This window comes from Cervus elaphus, chromosome 30 (assembly GCF_910594005.1).
Source record: "Cervus elaphus chromosome 30, mCerEla1.1, whole genome shotgun sequence".
In the NCBI taxonomy this organism is placed as follows: Eukaryota; Metazoa; Chordata; class Mammalia; order Artiodactyla; family Cervidae; genus Cervus; species Cervus elaphus.
The window spans coordinates 76,531,454-76,547,121 of record NC_057844.1 but is presented as its reverse complement, the minus strand read 5'-3'; the positions used below and the strand labels follow the sequence as shown (position 1 = coordinate 76,547,121).

The 15,668-nt window shown below is 42.6% G+C and overlaps 1 protein-coding gene across 5 annotated transcripts in view; it reads left to right on the top strand.

Moving 5' to 3' along the window:
• The window catches only part of TMTC4 (transmembrane O-mannosyltransferase targeting cadherins 4), a 58,481-nt gene extending 44,894 nt beyond the window's left edge, over positions 1–13,587 (top strand). For 3 of the 5 annotated variants that reach the window (XM_043892475.1, XM_043892478.1, XM_043892474.1), the window contains 4 exons: positions 4,878–4,992; positions 6,321–6,433; positions 8,032–8,101; positions 9,717–13,587. In XM_043892475.1, coding sequence (XP_043748410.1) covers positions 4,878–4,992; positions 6,321–6,433; positions 8,032–8,101; positions 9,717–9,865 — 447 coding nt within the window. In that variant the 3' untranslated portion in view covers positions 9,866–13,587. The remainder of the gene's footprint in view (positions 1–4,877; positions 4,993–6,320; positions 6,434–8,031; positions 8,102–9,716) is intronic. The other 2 variants (XM_043892477.1, XM_043892476.1) reach the window with 2 other exon arrangements.
• The last annotated feature ends 2,081 nt before the right edge of the window (positions 13,588–15,668 follow it).

Sequence of the window (15,668 nt, the reverse complement as noted above, 5' to 3'; positions counted from 1 at the left end):
ATAGTAACACCCATTCTTGCCCTCTACATCTTATGAAGTCCTTTCACGTACATTTATCTCAGTTGAAGGCAGCTATTTGATTTCCTAACATGTGGGAGTTTTTTTTAAAGCTCTAATTAGAGAGCAAGCCAACTCGAATTAGCCAAGTTTTAAGAGATCATAAAGGCAACAGGTTAAACTAAGGAGTAAATTACAATTTTTAAAGTCCCTTTGTGCCCTGTAAAACAGTGTTCCAAGGGGTTACTTCCTGATAAACATTGGCTCCTCTGTTTTTTAAAACACGGATAAAAACTGAAATTTAAAAAAACAAACCCATAATGCGATTTCTGAGCTTTCCTTTTCTCCTGTCTCAAGGGACGGTTCCCTGCATTTTTACAGGGAACCACCCCTCACCCCCATAAAAGAAAGCTCAGGAGCCCACAAAAGGGCTTTGAGATTATTTAATGGAAATTTTGGTTACTAACCCACTTCAGTATTCTTGCCTGAAAAATTCCGTGGACAGAGAACCCTGGTGGGCTACAGTCCATGGGTCACAAAGAGTCGGACACAACTGAGCGACTAACTTACATACTCGCACACACATATTCTGGTCCTCTGTATGGTTTTCTTGGAGACGGGACAGACAATACAACTTCTCTGTAATGATGTCAGTAAAGACCAGAAAATCCAATCACTTATAATGCAGGGTAGATTCTTACAAAGTTCATGAAGTGAGAAGGAGGTCTGGAAACAAGTTGGCTGTTATCCAAATACCTGCCTTGGTGGTTATGGCAGAGATTACTGTTTACTATGTCTTTACCAGGACTTGCATTGACATAGTATTCTTGAGATCCACATGAATTCTTTGTTTTTTTTCCCCCCACTATGGTTTATTACAGAATATTGAATGTAGTTCCCTGTGCAGTACAAGAGGACCTTGTTGTTTATCCACTCTCTATATAATAGTTTGTATATGCTAGTTCCACACTCCCAATCCGTCGCTCCCCCAGCCCCTGTTGAATTCTTTTTTGATTCCTTTTTATTCCTCTATTTTGGAGGCAGCTCTTTTTTCTCATTATTGTTTGTGAAGTGAGTGTATCTGCCTGGAGTCCTGGGTTAATACTGTAAAGCTCTAATACTTAGCAGTCTTCTTCCTTCCTGCAGTAGCTGCCAGTCGCTGCAATTCCTTGGGGTTTGGGAAATTGAGAATTTATGGTAAATGAGCCAAGTTAACGTTCAAAGAGAGGAAGATAGAATATAAACTAGAGGTTTCTAGCAATGTGCTCCAGGCCCTGGAACTCATCCGCACTCTCACGTAGAAGATCATCTGTAGTCTTAACTGTATGAAGACCTTATGCCACTCTCTGTATATTGTTTACTAATTATGCTACCATGAAGTAATCTTCCTGCATTCTCTCCTGCCAACTGTTCTTGCTTATTTAAAGATTTTGTCCTCTATTGTGGTTTAATTATCTAGCTTTTGCCTGCTTGACAGCTTAAAAGCATTAAGAGCTTAATCTTTAAAAGCTCAACCAGTATATTTATATAATAGCAAATAATAAGGACTTAACATAAGAGTTTCTGTTTGGGAAAAAAATCCTCCTTAGTCACTCTTTAGTAGTGGGGACAGAAATGTGTTTTGATGTCTGGATCCAGATAAGAAGGGAATATAACGCAGTTCTCATGTGACATAGGAAATGGGGAGGAGCTGGATTATTTGGGACCCTGGTCTCCTGCATTGCAGGCAGATTCTTTACAGTCTGAGTCACCAGGGAAGCCCTTATTCGGGACACATCACTGATATTAGAGAACTATGGTAATGGTGACTGGACACAGTTCATTGTGCAAGGACTGACTGTATCAGTCAGGATCCATTCAGGAAAACTAAAACCATACTAAGTATCTTAGAGAAGATTCAGTACAAGGAACGGGTTATACAGCTGTTGGAAAAACACTTGTGGAAAGATGATATTAACTCAGGGAGTAAAAGGAAACTACGTTGGGGTTAGGGGGACAAACAGGATGAGGTGGTGCCCCCAGAATTTAAGAACTCATGGAAGGCAACACATCTCAGGAATTAACCATCACCTGAAGACTGAGATGTGAGATGTGAGAGTTGGACTATAAAGAAAGCTGAGCGCTGAAAAATTGATGCTTTTGAACTGTGGTGTTGGAGAAGACTCTTGAGAGTCCCTTGGACTGCAAGGAGATCCAACCAGTCCATCCTAAAGGAAATCAGTCCTGAATGTTCATTGGAAGGACTGATGCTGAAGCTGAAGCTCCAATACTTTGGCCACCTGAGGCGAAGAGCTGACTCATTGGAAAAGACCTTGATGCTGGGAAAGATTGAAGGCAGGAGGAGAAAGGGATGGCAGAGGATGAGATGGTTGGATGGCATCACCAACTCAGTGGACATAAGTTTGAGTAAACTCCAGGTGTTGGTGATGGACAGGGAGACCTGGCGTGCTGCAGTCCATGGGGTCGCAAAGAGTTGGGCACGACTGAGCAACTGAACTGAAGACTGAGATGATGATAGAACAACCACAGTCCAGCCCTGGGACTGTGGAGGAGGGGACATGACCACTGTAGAGACGCTGCCAAGGATAATAAGGAAGGAGAAAGCGAGAATGGGGGCAGGGCTACTCCTTGTCCAACCATCTGATCATCACTCGTGACTCCTATTGGCAGAGACTTAACTGGGAGGAGCCAAGTAGCAAAGCACCCTCGGAAATGTAGTTTGCAGAGCATAGAAAGCTAAGCATAGAAGTATTAGGAAAATAATGTGCTTATTTATCTGTTTACTTTCTGGGTGAGTAGTTCTTGTGAAATCACCATTTTTCTCTGTTTCACTTAAAGTGCTTGTTCACTTTGTATAGCTGCTATAAAAGGCAAGTGTGTAAAAGTGTTAGTCGCTCAGTCGTGTCCACTCTTTGTGACCCCATGGACTATAGCCCACCAGGCTCCTCTCTCCACGGGATTTTTGACACAAGAATATTAGAGTGGGTTGCCATTCCCTTCTCCAGGGGATCTTCCTGACCCAGGGATCAAAGCTGGGTCTCCTGTATTACAGGCAGATTTTCTACTGTCTGAGCCAGTTCAAGGCAAAATAAGAGTAAATGTTATCTGGTTCAGTCTGGTGTTATTCTTTAATAGATAGTAATAAATAATAAAATATGTAAAGAATGTTCGTGTAACGAAGTTATGCTGGTTTTCCTGGGTGCTTTAGAATGAATGTCACTATGAGTCTTGTCCATGTAACTCAAATGCATGTTACTTGCTGGAGAGAATTGGCTGAGAAATCAATGGAATATCAAATACAAAGAGAAAATTAAATGTTGATATAATTGACTTCCCTGGTAGCTCAGACAGTAAAGTGTCTGCCTACAATGCAAGAGACCTGGATTTGATCCCTGGGTCAAAAGGATCCCCTGGAGAAGAAAATGGCAACCCACTCCAGTACTCTTGCCTGGAAAATCCCTATGAGTCTTGTCCATGTAACTCAAATGCGTCTTACTTGCTGGAGAGAGTTGGCTGAGAAATCAGTGAAATATCAAATATAAAGAGGAAATTAAATGTTGATATAATTAGGCAACCTAAATTATTAAAAGTTTTTTAACTTTACATATTTCCTCATTTAAGGGCTAAAGTACTTTAATTAGAGTTCCTGAGTCTCATGGGAAATTTCAACATCTCTAGGAAATGGATATTCACAGATATTTCCATAATTCACTCAACATTTCTTTTTCTGGCATAATATGTCACCTATTTACTGTGTGGGTCACAGGGCAAGTCACAGTTTCTGTTGTCTAAGGAAAAGACAGACCTGATAGTAAATAAAGAAATAGCCTTAAATTCTGATAAAATTGTCATCACGTGCACTTGGTTGTGGAGTTAAAGGAACCATGTTCATTCAGTTGAGATGTGCATTTGAACTGAATTAGAGAGGGCTAGGTAAAGAATCTGCCTGCAATGTGTGAGACCTGGGTTCGAGCCCTGGGGTGGAGAAGGCAATGCCTACCCACTCCAGTGTTCTGGCCTGGAGACTTCTGTGGACTGCATAGTCCACGGGGTTGCAAAGAGTCAGACACGACTGAGTGACTTTCACTTTCAGAGAGGGCCAGAGGGTCACCTGCTACAAACTCCCATCATTTTCTCCCTCTGTATGCTTTTATTAACTATGTAAATTGAGAACTAACCATTTTGTATTCTATTATCAATGTTAACATTCTCTCTCAAAAGACAGCAGTACATTATTCTCTCCTTCCTGAGGGAGGCAAACAGGCTCCAGATTGACAAAGGGGTTTATGTTCTTGCTTAAGACTTCTCCAGTGACTTCATAAAGTATGTCTGATACACTCACAGTTTCATAGGAAGCTTAGATAGAGTCAGGAAGACCATTCTTCACAAGGTGAGCTTGACACATGGAGCTTAATCACATTAAATGTTTTGTTTGCCATTTAAAATAATAACTTAAATAATACCTAGACTACATGAAATCTTTCTAGAAAAATACTAATGATTTCGTTTTTTCCCTTACCTCTTTTCAGTGGTATGCAACATAATTTAACACCTGGAATCACTAAGTTATGGGTTGTAGTTAAAAGGTTGTAGGCTGAGGAGCTAAACCACCTGGTCCCATTCCCTGCTCTCCCATTTCTAGATGTGGAACTTTGGGCAAGTTACTTCCTCTTTGTGTGCCTCAGTTTACTTCATCTGTGAAATGGGAATAGTTCTCTTCATCCCTGAGATTGTTTGGAGAATTAAATGAGTTAATATGAAAATTTGGAAGCTTGATACATACAAGTTTGGTTTTGGGGGGTTAGTTAGAGCTTGGAAAGAGAAAGCAAAAGAGAATTGGAATATTGATTGATTGCCAGGAGTCCATGCTTTCTTTTCAGTACGCAGATCTGAATCGTCACGTGGATGCACTGAACGCATGGAGGAACGCTACCGTGCTGAAGCCAGAGCACAGCCTGGCCTGGAATAACATGATCATACTCCTCGATAACACAGGTGCGGGGTAGCGATTCAGCCAGTCCCCAGTGCTGCACCAGTGGATAGTTAAGGAATAGAGCTGATTTTTTTTTAATAGTATGTTAGTTTTTTTTTTTTTTAATGAAACTAGGGTTCAATATATTGCATGGCAAATATGAAATCTGGAATATGGAGTTTCCTTTGACATACTGGAATATGAATGTTTGGGAAAGTGACCCTTTGCTTAGAGGTGGTGTTGAGTAATGGGGTTGGTGTGCACTAACATCTCATTTCATCTTAAGCCTGTCATGTGATAATTGGCATCATCTAGGATGCTGGAGGGAGAAGGCAGTGGCACCCCACTCCAGTACTCTTGCCTGGAGAATCCCATGGACAGAGGAGCCTAGTAGGCTGCGGTCCATGGGGTCTCACAGAGTCGGACACGACTGAGCGACTTCACTTTCACTTTTCACTTTCATGCATTGGAGAAGGAAATGGCAACTCACTCCAGTGTTCTTGCCTTGAGAATCCCAGGGACAGGGGAGCCTGGTGGGCTGCCGTCTATGGGGTCGCACAGAGTTAGACACGACTGAAGTGACTTAGCAGCAGCAGCAGCAGGATGCTGGAGGTTCCCAGAAATAAATAAGGATGGCTTCCTGGCTTATGAAACAGATGGTTCTGAGTCCATGCTCCAAAGGTCATGAATGGTACCCAAAGGAGATGCCCTCAAACCTACCCTCAGAGATCCTTATTTTTGATACAGTGATAACAAACTTGATGATCTGGTTTTCTTAGCATGTGGGAGACTGGATCAGTTGGAAGTTTCTCTGTTCCCCAGTTTAAAAAATCTAACCATCCCATAAGAAATGATAGTTTTCATTTGGCAGAATTTAAAGCTAGTCAGCCATCTGTACAGTGTGGAGGGAGAAATGCACTTGTTTCTAAAGGAAATGTAGAACGTGAACTTCAGTACTATAAATATTCAGTTATTAAAGGGTTGCTGGGATATTCTGCAGGCTTATTTTCTCCTATTTGGGTAGACCTGGTATCTGGGGGGAAATTAAAATTAAATTTTACATGCTGTGACAGAATTTAATCCAAAGCTGTTAGTATATTATATCAAAATTGTGCTGGACTGCCATGGCTTTGCAGCTGTTAGGTCGTGTGTGTGTGTGTGTGTGTGTGTGTGTGTGTGTGTGTGTGTGTGTGTGTTGCGTGTGTGTGTGTGTGTGAGTGACACGTTCCACATTTATTTTATTACGTAGTTTACTCATGACTGTACATAATGCACAAAAGCCTTGTTAATTAGACTAAAACACTACTACGGCACAAACGTGTTTTTTAGGTTTTCCATTTTTCACTCATAGGTAATTTAGCCCAAGCTGAAGCTGTTGGCAGAGAGGCACTGGAATTAATACCTAACGACCACTCTCTGATGTTCTCCTTGGCAAACGTGCTGGGGAAGTCCCAGAAATACAAGGTGCGTGGCCCCCAGGCTGTGATTTCTCGCGCTGAGTGCCAGCACCTGACAGGAACCATAAGTGTAACTTCTGCCCGGTTAAGTTGAGAGCGGGGCCCGAGCCGTGCTAGCCGCATACCAGTGTGGCTTGGTCAGCCTGCATCCTGGAGAAGCTGCCCGAGAGATGAATCTGTGGCCCAGCTCCACATGCTTTCTGGTCATCATCGCTGTTGCTCAGACGTGGGAGGGGAGGAGAAGCCCACGGAGCCCTAGCGGACTCCCCAGCCCCCTCCCCGGCACAGAGCTGTGATGCTGTCCTGGCAGTGGGGCTGGTGGTCTTTGCACAGAAAGAATAGTGGTCCAAGGCGGGATAGGATTGGTTCTTCCTGCTTCCAGGTTTCTCCTCACCTGCAGGAAGTTACAGATCGCCTGCAAAGCCCTAGAAGTTTCTGACCGATGAAAACTGGTTCAGCTGTGTGTGACGGGGCTCCCAGGATAGGCCAGTAGACCGTGAATCACAAGGCACTTAACTCCCTGTGTACTCAGGGGGACTCCGTTCCCAATGGCACTGATCTCAGATTTTAATTCTGTGCGTCAGAACCACCGAGAGAGCCTGTGAAAACACAAATGCTTATTCTTCCCCATGGCTCAGTTGGGTGAGGTCAGCAAATGGGTATTTTCAACCAGCATCCTGGCCTCCTAACACAAATGTTACAGAAAACATACTTTTAGAAGCAGCGTCTTAGTCCTTTCATGAGAGAAGTACTTCTTTCCCGAATCAGGGGCTGTATGTGATTTTGATCACGCTAGGCCTAGAAGTACTGATTAATTCCCATTTGTCCCATGTTATTTACGTCTCTTCAGCTGATGAGATAGCATTATCAGTATAATTTTCTATAACAACACTGCAGTAAGATAATTCATGCATTTCTATCCTTTTCGAGTTGAATACTCAGGGAGTTTCATAGCTTCAATATACATTTTTTAATTTCTAGATCTTGCTGACTGATAACCTTTTGAGGAGCATTGTGTTTACTTTTTGCAAGTCTGCCTGTGCAGAGGGGACCCAGTTGTGGCTGTTTCTGCCCCATTCTCTCTGCTCATTTTCTCCAACTGACTAGGCTGCTTCTGGGTTCCCCAGGGGGTTGTGGGTTCTTCGGGAAGGTCACACAGACCCCACCTCCTAACCTGGAGAATCCTGGAAATGAGTTCACCGATGCTGACTGGAAGTGACCCTTCCACAGGTGTTCTCAGAGCCCAGCGCTTTCCCTTTGACCTTTGTTCATCCTCCCCCGCACCCTGAACTAGCTGCTTGCTCGATGTGGCAGGATCCCCGCCACTTCTGGGAGGCAGGTGGCAGAGTCCTCAGCATATTCGTCCTCTTTTTGGCCGCTGTCCTGACTCCTGCTGTCACCTCTGCTCCATCACACCCTGCGGTGGGTCACCGTTCCCAGCCTCTCTTCAACACGGTGTGGCCCCACTGGGCCTCCTCAGTGTTGGAAGGAGGATTTGGTGGAACAAAGAGCGCATTCAAAGTTTGAAAACCATAGGCGATAAACTGTGCATGAAACCTTGGCATTTCGTGCAGTACCTTATCTTGTATGTATTTCATCTTCTAGGAGTCTGAAGCTTTGTTCCTCAGAGCAATTAAAGCTCATCCAAATACGGCAAGTTACCATGGCAATTTGGGTAAGGAAAAATTTCAATTTGAATCATACTGAAATTCTATATACTCTTAGTGAAATGGGCTTCCCTGGTAGCTCAGCTGGTAAAGAATCCACCTGCAATGTGGGAGACCTGGGTTCCATCCCTGGCTTGGGAAGATCCCCTGGAGAAGGGAAAGGCTACCCACTCCAGTATTCTGGCCTGGAGAATTCCATGGACTTTACAATCCACAGGGTCGCAAAGAGTTGGACACGACTGAGTGGCTTTCACTTAGTGAAATAGATACATTTTTGTAAAATCACTTGGGAGAGTTGTTTTTCAAATCTAGCCTGTGTTGGCCTTAGTGAACTGAGAAGTACTTGGGAAGTTTGCAGTCTGACCTGTGTGTGCTTTTCTGTAGTGAACCTTCCTCCTAACCTGGTCTTCCTTGAATTCCTATGTTCTCTGTCTTGGCTAAGAATGCATTTACAGTGATATATTCCCTAGAATTCCTTTCTTCTCTTTTTATATCTCAGTAATTCAGATTTTTAGAAAAGTACTTCTTTGGCTGCCTCGAGTCTGAGTTGTTTCTCTCTAGAGGTAGCATGCAGGCTTGGTTTCCCCGAGGCACATGGCTGCACTGCAGGGCAGATCCTTAACCACTGGGCCACCAGGGAAGTCCCAGTAATTCAGATTTTTAGAACAAGGCTTGTTGATGTTTAGAAGGCTCAGTCATGTGAATATTTTTTCTACCAAATCTCTTCCCTATAGATTCTGTAGCTTCTCCTTGCAAGAAAGTGATGAAGCATCAGTGGTTTCTGTACTGCTCACATCGAAAGTTCATTTTACTTAGAAAATTGTTGTTATCATCAGAGGCTTACTATTCTAATACGTAGATTTATTTTACTATCACTTTATGGTCAGATCTTGATGTGAGAGCCCTGAATTCCAGCTGGCAACAGACAAGCTATGATGTTGCCAAAAGGTGTAAGGGAATCTTTATTAAACAGCTGGTCTTGGGGCTTCCCTGGTGGTTCAGTGGTGAAGAATCCACCTGCCAATGCAGGAGACAGGGGCTTGATCCCTGGTCCTGGAAGACCCCACATGCTGCAGAGCAGCTAAGCCCATGTGCCCATGACTACTGAGCCCATGTGCCCTAGAGCCCATGCTCTGCAACGAAGAGTAGCCCCCGCTTACTGCAACTAGAGGAAAACCCTCAAAGCTGGGAGGACCCAGCACAGCCAAAAAATAAATAAATAAAAATTATTAAAAAAAAAAACAAAAACCTGAACAGCTGGTCTTCTACGTGGTGGCTTTGTGCTAAGCAGCGTGGCAGCCCAGCCCTATCCAGCCTGGCTTCCAGGAAATTTCAGGGCAGCATCACCAAACTTAGGGAACTCTTCTTTTACTTCTTTATGTAACGATGTTGCTGTAGGGAGATGGTTCAGAACCCCGGGAGTAACTGGGAATGGTTAAATGGACAATCACCAAGGAGCACGATTACAATAAATAAAGTTGGCAGTACGAACAGCATTGTTTTAAACAATGGTTTTGGAAAACTGCTCACAGAGGTTCTGTTATATTTCTTTGTGCAAGTGGTTGGGACTACCACAAGTTATTCAGAAGCCTTTCCAATGAAATTGATCTCTTGCTGTTTCAGCTGTGCTGTATCATCGTTGGGGCCATCTAGACTTGGCCAAAAAACACTACGAGATCTCTCTGCGGCTTGACCCAACAGCATCGGGAACTAGGGAAAATTATGGTCTTCTAAGAAGAAAGCTGGAACAAATGCAAAAGAAAAATGTCTGATCCTTTTTCCTTCATTTTCTGAGTTTGTGTGTGTGTGTGTGCATGAGGCAGATTGTCCATATCTCGTGCTTGCGTTTAACCATTTAAAGTCCTACATGTTATTTACTTTATTGTTTTTTTTTCCTGTGAAAACAAAAACATGCAAAAAGATTATAGCACCAGCAATTTACTCTTGAATGCTTGATGTGGTTTTTGCATTGAAATTGTATTTTTTCAGACAACTCAAACATAACTTCTGAAATTCCAAGGGTAAAGTCTTTTTTAATTAAAAAGAAAAAGAGAAAAAAATTATCTTGAGCGACTTACAGCAGAATTAAACCTGCATTTGGAATGAGTCGTGTTGCATAGATACTCATACTATTAAACGTCGACTGTGAACAGAAAGTGACATACTGACTCCTATACTTTATGTAAATATCTTGTGTGTCTGTATATTAGAATTTTTATTTAATGATGAGTAAATTAAGATTTTTGGCTTTTTCATTTTTTTCCAAACAATATGCTATGTACTTCATTTGTAAGGAAATATTTATTTGTATTTTTATGTTTTGAACAGGGCAAATAATTGAATGAAGAGTGGAAGTTTTAACATCTGGTATATTTACACTTTTTTCATAGGAAGAAATTCACTCCTACAATATTTTTTGGATTCTTCAACTTGTGCTATTGGTAGCATGCAAAATTGTGTAGTATTCCACATAAACTGTCATTCTTAATAGAAAATTGAAGCTATGCTTTAGACAAAAACAGGCAGCCTGATGTCTTTATTTTTGTTATATCCAGTATTAAGAGGGCTACACATCTATGTAAGTTGCGTTTTTATATGTTTAGCTGGAAAGCAGTTTTCCATTTAGCTTCATAGAACCACAGTCATATCCAAAAAATGCAAGAGGTAAACTTCCTCTCAAAAGGAACCACATTTGAGAAGTTTGTGATATTTTTAAGAATTGGATTATTTATCCTGTTTTATTGGGTCAGAATAATCATATTCATTTTGTTTTATTCTATATTTGCTGTTGACCTAATGATTTATGCAATCTATGTAATTTCTTATGCAGTGAAATTATTACACAAACCAGTATAAAAGTGTCATATTGCCTCCTTAATAGATGATTTTTCAAGTTGCTCGGTTGGCCAAATGTTTGTTTGGGTTTTTCCTTAAGATGTTATGGGCGTTTTGGGCGCCCAAAACATTTTGGGCGACCCAATATTTGACTCTTTGTCTTCTTTCCTTAAACTGAAATCAAAGTGACCAATTCATTCTTTCTAGAATTTGGCTTCTATTTGGGTTTTGTTGTTGTTTAGTCACTAAGTCGTGTACAACTCTTTTTCGACCCCATGGACTGTAACCCACCAGGCTCCTCTATCCATGGGCTTTCCCCGGCAAGAATACTGGTGTGGGTTGCCATTTCCTCCTCCACTATTTGGTTTTAGGCACTGCTTAATAGAGTCATCCAGGTTCAACCAACAGGCTGAGTAGATATCACATTGAGATGAATTTGACTGTCTAACACTCGCTTGTGAGGAGTGGGGTCCACGGCAGACCAGCATAGAGTTGTAAATCGTAACCTACGAGATTTTGAGATCCTCAGAAGAGAAAATGCTGTTTCAAACCTTTCAGAAATGGTCCCAAAACAACAATAACAGTTTATAGAGCTCTTAAGAGCAGGAGCTGCCTTACTGTTCATTATGTTCCTATAGCGCTTAGCTTGGGAGATAATAGATGTACTATATGCTTGTTGATTTTTTTTTAAATTTCTTTCTTTAAAACAGTGCTTGTCTTTTGAGAGTAAAGGAAAAACATTTCTTATAAGAGCCTATTCGTGATTTTTGTTTCTTTTGTACTGATACTAAAACTTGTGTCACATCAAGACACCCTGCCTGCAGAGTGAACCCCCCAGCCCTCACTGCTCCGTCTCAGGACTTCCATCATAGCTGCCATCTGCCCAGAGAAAACAGCCATTCGCCTGATTGACATTTCATGGAGCCTTTTATCTCGGCAGATTTTGGAAGTGGGCCATGCTCTTCCTCTCTCCTTCCTCCTCCTTTCCTTCTTAAGGCAGCCACCTCCTTTATTTCTTAGATTTCCCTTCTAACAAGACTGAAGTGGAGATCTGTCTCCCGGTTCCCCCTCGTTTTTGGTATTTTTCTTAAACTTGTGTTTTTATTGCTCAGTCATGGTTTGGGATTCAGTTGGGAGTGCGGGTGGTATGAGAACAAGCATAGGGATCGTTGCCAGTTTGGGAAATCTGAGAGTCCGAATAATTCTTCTTCACCTCCCTGATAGTAAACGTCACGAAACCCTGGAAGATAGTTTGGGGCTATTTTTTATTTCTCTGTACATCTCTTCCCCATTAAATGCAGTGTTACATTTATTTCTTAGGACCTGCACCATGTAGATGTAGCTCACTATGCATTCACAGGGCTCTTTGGGTTTCTGATTCTATCATATTTCTGAAGCGTGGTCTTTCCATTTTATTTCAGATGAATGAGCTTAAATATCACAGAATAGACAAAGCCCCAGAGTAAAGCATTGGACATGTATGTTCATATTCACACCTATTGGACTTTGAGGTGAAAAAAACTATACTTCGTTCTTGGCTCTAGGGCTTTGATGCCACAGGCAAGTCATTTAGCATTGCTTCAACTCCAGTTTCCCATCTGTAATGTGGGCATAATAAGACCTCCCTCCCAGTAATGAGGTGCTTGACTCAGTACTTGCCTTAAATGATAGACTAGACTTGGAGGAAGGTATAGATTTCTCAGCAGACAGGTTTGATCTGTCTGTCATGATTGCATGGTTACCAAATAGCCATAGCTGGTGGGGGAAAATTATTTTTCTCTCTTGACTAATTGAAGCTAATAAATGTTGAAAGAATGGCAATTAGAAAACCATTATTTTTTTTTGTCCCTAGTGAATTAATTGATTGCAGAAAAGATCAGCAGTGAATAAAAATCATTAGATGAAAGATCAGTGGAAAACTTTTTAGTGGAGGGCACAGCTCTGTGATTTTATCACAGGTAGATTTGTGAGGTCACTACAGTCGAGTAGAGACCCCTGGACTGCAAGGAGATCAAGCCAGTCCATCCTAAAGGAAATCAATCCTGAATATTCACTGAAAGGACCGATGCTGAAGCTGAAGCTCCAATACTTTGGCTACCTGATATGAAGAGCTGACTCACTGGAAAAGACCCTGAGGCTGGGAAAGGTTGAAGGTGGGAGGAGAAGGGGACGACAGAGGATGAGATGGTTGGATGGCATCACTGACTCAATGGACATGAGTTTGAGCACGCTCCGAGAGAAAGTGCAGGACACGGAAGTCTGGTGTGCTATGGTCCGTGGGGCTTCAGAGTCAGACACAACTGAGCAACTGAACAACAGTCAAGATACACAAGAGTCCCATCACAAGGATCCCTCATACTACTTCTATGCTATTATCTTTTTCAAGATATCTTCTTGAACACAGACTGTGGACTGGCAGTGTGTTTGCTGCTGAGGATATGATGAATGCTCACAGGTGATTCCTGCCCTGTGGAGCTTAGAATCCAGGTTACTTCAACCCTTGCTGTGTGTGCAGGTTGGCCTTGCTGGTGTAGACATCAGGGACTGAGCATTGTTACCAGCCCCCCCTTGCAGGGGCCTCTTTGGGGCTGTCCTTTGTAAATTGCAGCATCATTTTAAATAACTTTTCTTTCTAAATAAAGGAACATGTGTGACATCACAGATTCATCTTTCTTCAAGAGAGCCATGGATGAGTTCATAATATAGCTGTGATAAGGTGCCTTGGTGGTAAAGAGATACCATATGGGAGAGTCGGGTAACGGAAAGTAGTCGCTAAACTGCTCTGCCCAAAGGTGGGGGAGAGGCTGGGGGGTGATGCTCCAGAGTGATGCTGAGTGAGAAAACTCAGGAAGCTCGGATTGTTGGCTGAACAACGGGGTGTGCAATGCAGGCTCTCCTGAAGCAAGCTTTTAAGTCTTCAGGAAACTATGCTGTGTGGCTCTCTCAGTGGTCGTCTAGAAATTGGTGGCCTTTGGGGGCGTAATACTTGAATGTGAAAGGAAAATCTGCCTTACACCCAAGTTGGTACCTCACAGACTTTAGGCAAGTGTAGGGAGTGTCGACTAGTGTCCCCCACTAAAATTCATATCCACCCACAATCTCAGAAGGTGACTGTATTTGGAAATCAGGTCTTACAGATAAAATTAGTGAAGGGTCTTGAGAGGCAGTCATCCTGGATTTAGGGTGGGCCCTGAATCCAATGGTTGTTATCTTTTAAAAGGAAGAGAAGATACATAGAGCAAAGAAGGCATCCTCCTAGGATGGAGGCAGAGACTGGAGTGAAGCCAAGGAAGGCCAAGAGTCACCAGAGCTGGAAGAGACAAGGATGGAGCCTCCCACTGGAGCCTGCAGAGGGATATGGCCCCACCCACACCTGGACTTCAGACTCCTGGCCTCCAGAACAACATTTCTGTTAGTTAAATATTTATTTGTATTTGTTTACGTATTTGGCTGCACTGGGTCTTAGTTAACGACATGTGGGATCTAGTTCCCTGACCAAGGATCAAACCCAGGCCCCCTACATTGGGAGCGCTAAGTCTTAGCTACTGGACCACCAGTTAAGTCCCAAATTTCTGTTATTTAGGGACTTCTGTGGTGGCTCAGCTGGTGAAAAGTCCACCTGCAATGAGGGAGCCACAGTTTGATCCCTGGGTTGGAAAGATCTGCCAGAGAAGGGAATGGCTACCCGCTCCAGTATTCTGGCCTGGAGAATTCCATGGACTATTCCATGGGGTCACAAAGAGATGCAACTAAGCAACTGTCTGTTACTGGACACAGACTGTCCAGTATTCTGGCCTGGAGAATTCCATGGACTATATATCCTATGGGGTCGCAAATAGTCAGACACGACTGAGTGATTTTCACTTTCACTTTTGGGGCTTCCCTGCTGGCTCAGACAGTAAGGAATCTGGTGCAATGGGGAACACCCAGGTTTGATCTTAAATATTATTATGTGCCAAACTTTCCAATAAGTCTGTGAAAAAGGTAGCATCATCCACCAATTTAAAGACTTCCCAGGTGGCTTGTTTGGTAAAGAAGCCACCTTCAAGCCACCCAGTTTGTGGCAATTCCTGGCCACCTTAGAAATCCAATCCAGCAAGTAACTCAGAACCTCATCTATAAAATGGTGGATGGTGGTGGTTTAGTCACTAAGTCGTGTCCAACTCTTTTGTGACCCCGTGGACTATAACCCTCCAGGCTTCCCTGTCCATGGGATTTCCCAGGCAAGAATACTAGAGTGGTTTGCCATTTCCTTTTCCAGGGGATCTTCCCTGACCCAGGGATCGAACCCACGTCTCCAGCATTGCAGGTGGATTCTTTACCAAATGAGCCACCAGAGAAGCCCTTAAAATGGTGGATAATACACCCTTTTTCACAGACTTATTGGAAAGTTTAAATGAGTAAACACATGTAAAGCCCTGGACCCATGCTTGGCACATAATAATATTCAATAAATAATTTAAGGAGAACTAACTCTCACTTGAGGTTTTTATCCTTGAAACCTTAAGTTACCCAGAAACAATCTCAGGTTTATAGTCTTATCACCTGTGTTCTAAGTCTGATTAGTTCTATGAGTTCTTAAAACCTGTTACCCCGTTTATCAAAACCTTCTTGAGTGTCCTGCATTTCTAATCATTTTGTTTTTAAATATGTGGCATTTTTCCAAGGCCAATAAAGCTTTCTGCTTCCGACTGGTGATAAGTGTTTGAGAAAATGTGTTCCCTGTAGATTTAAATTCAG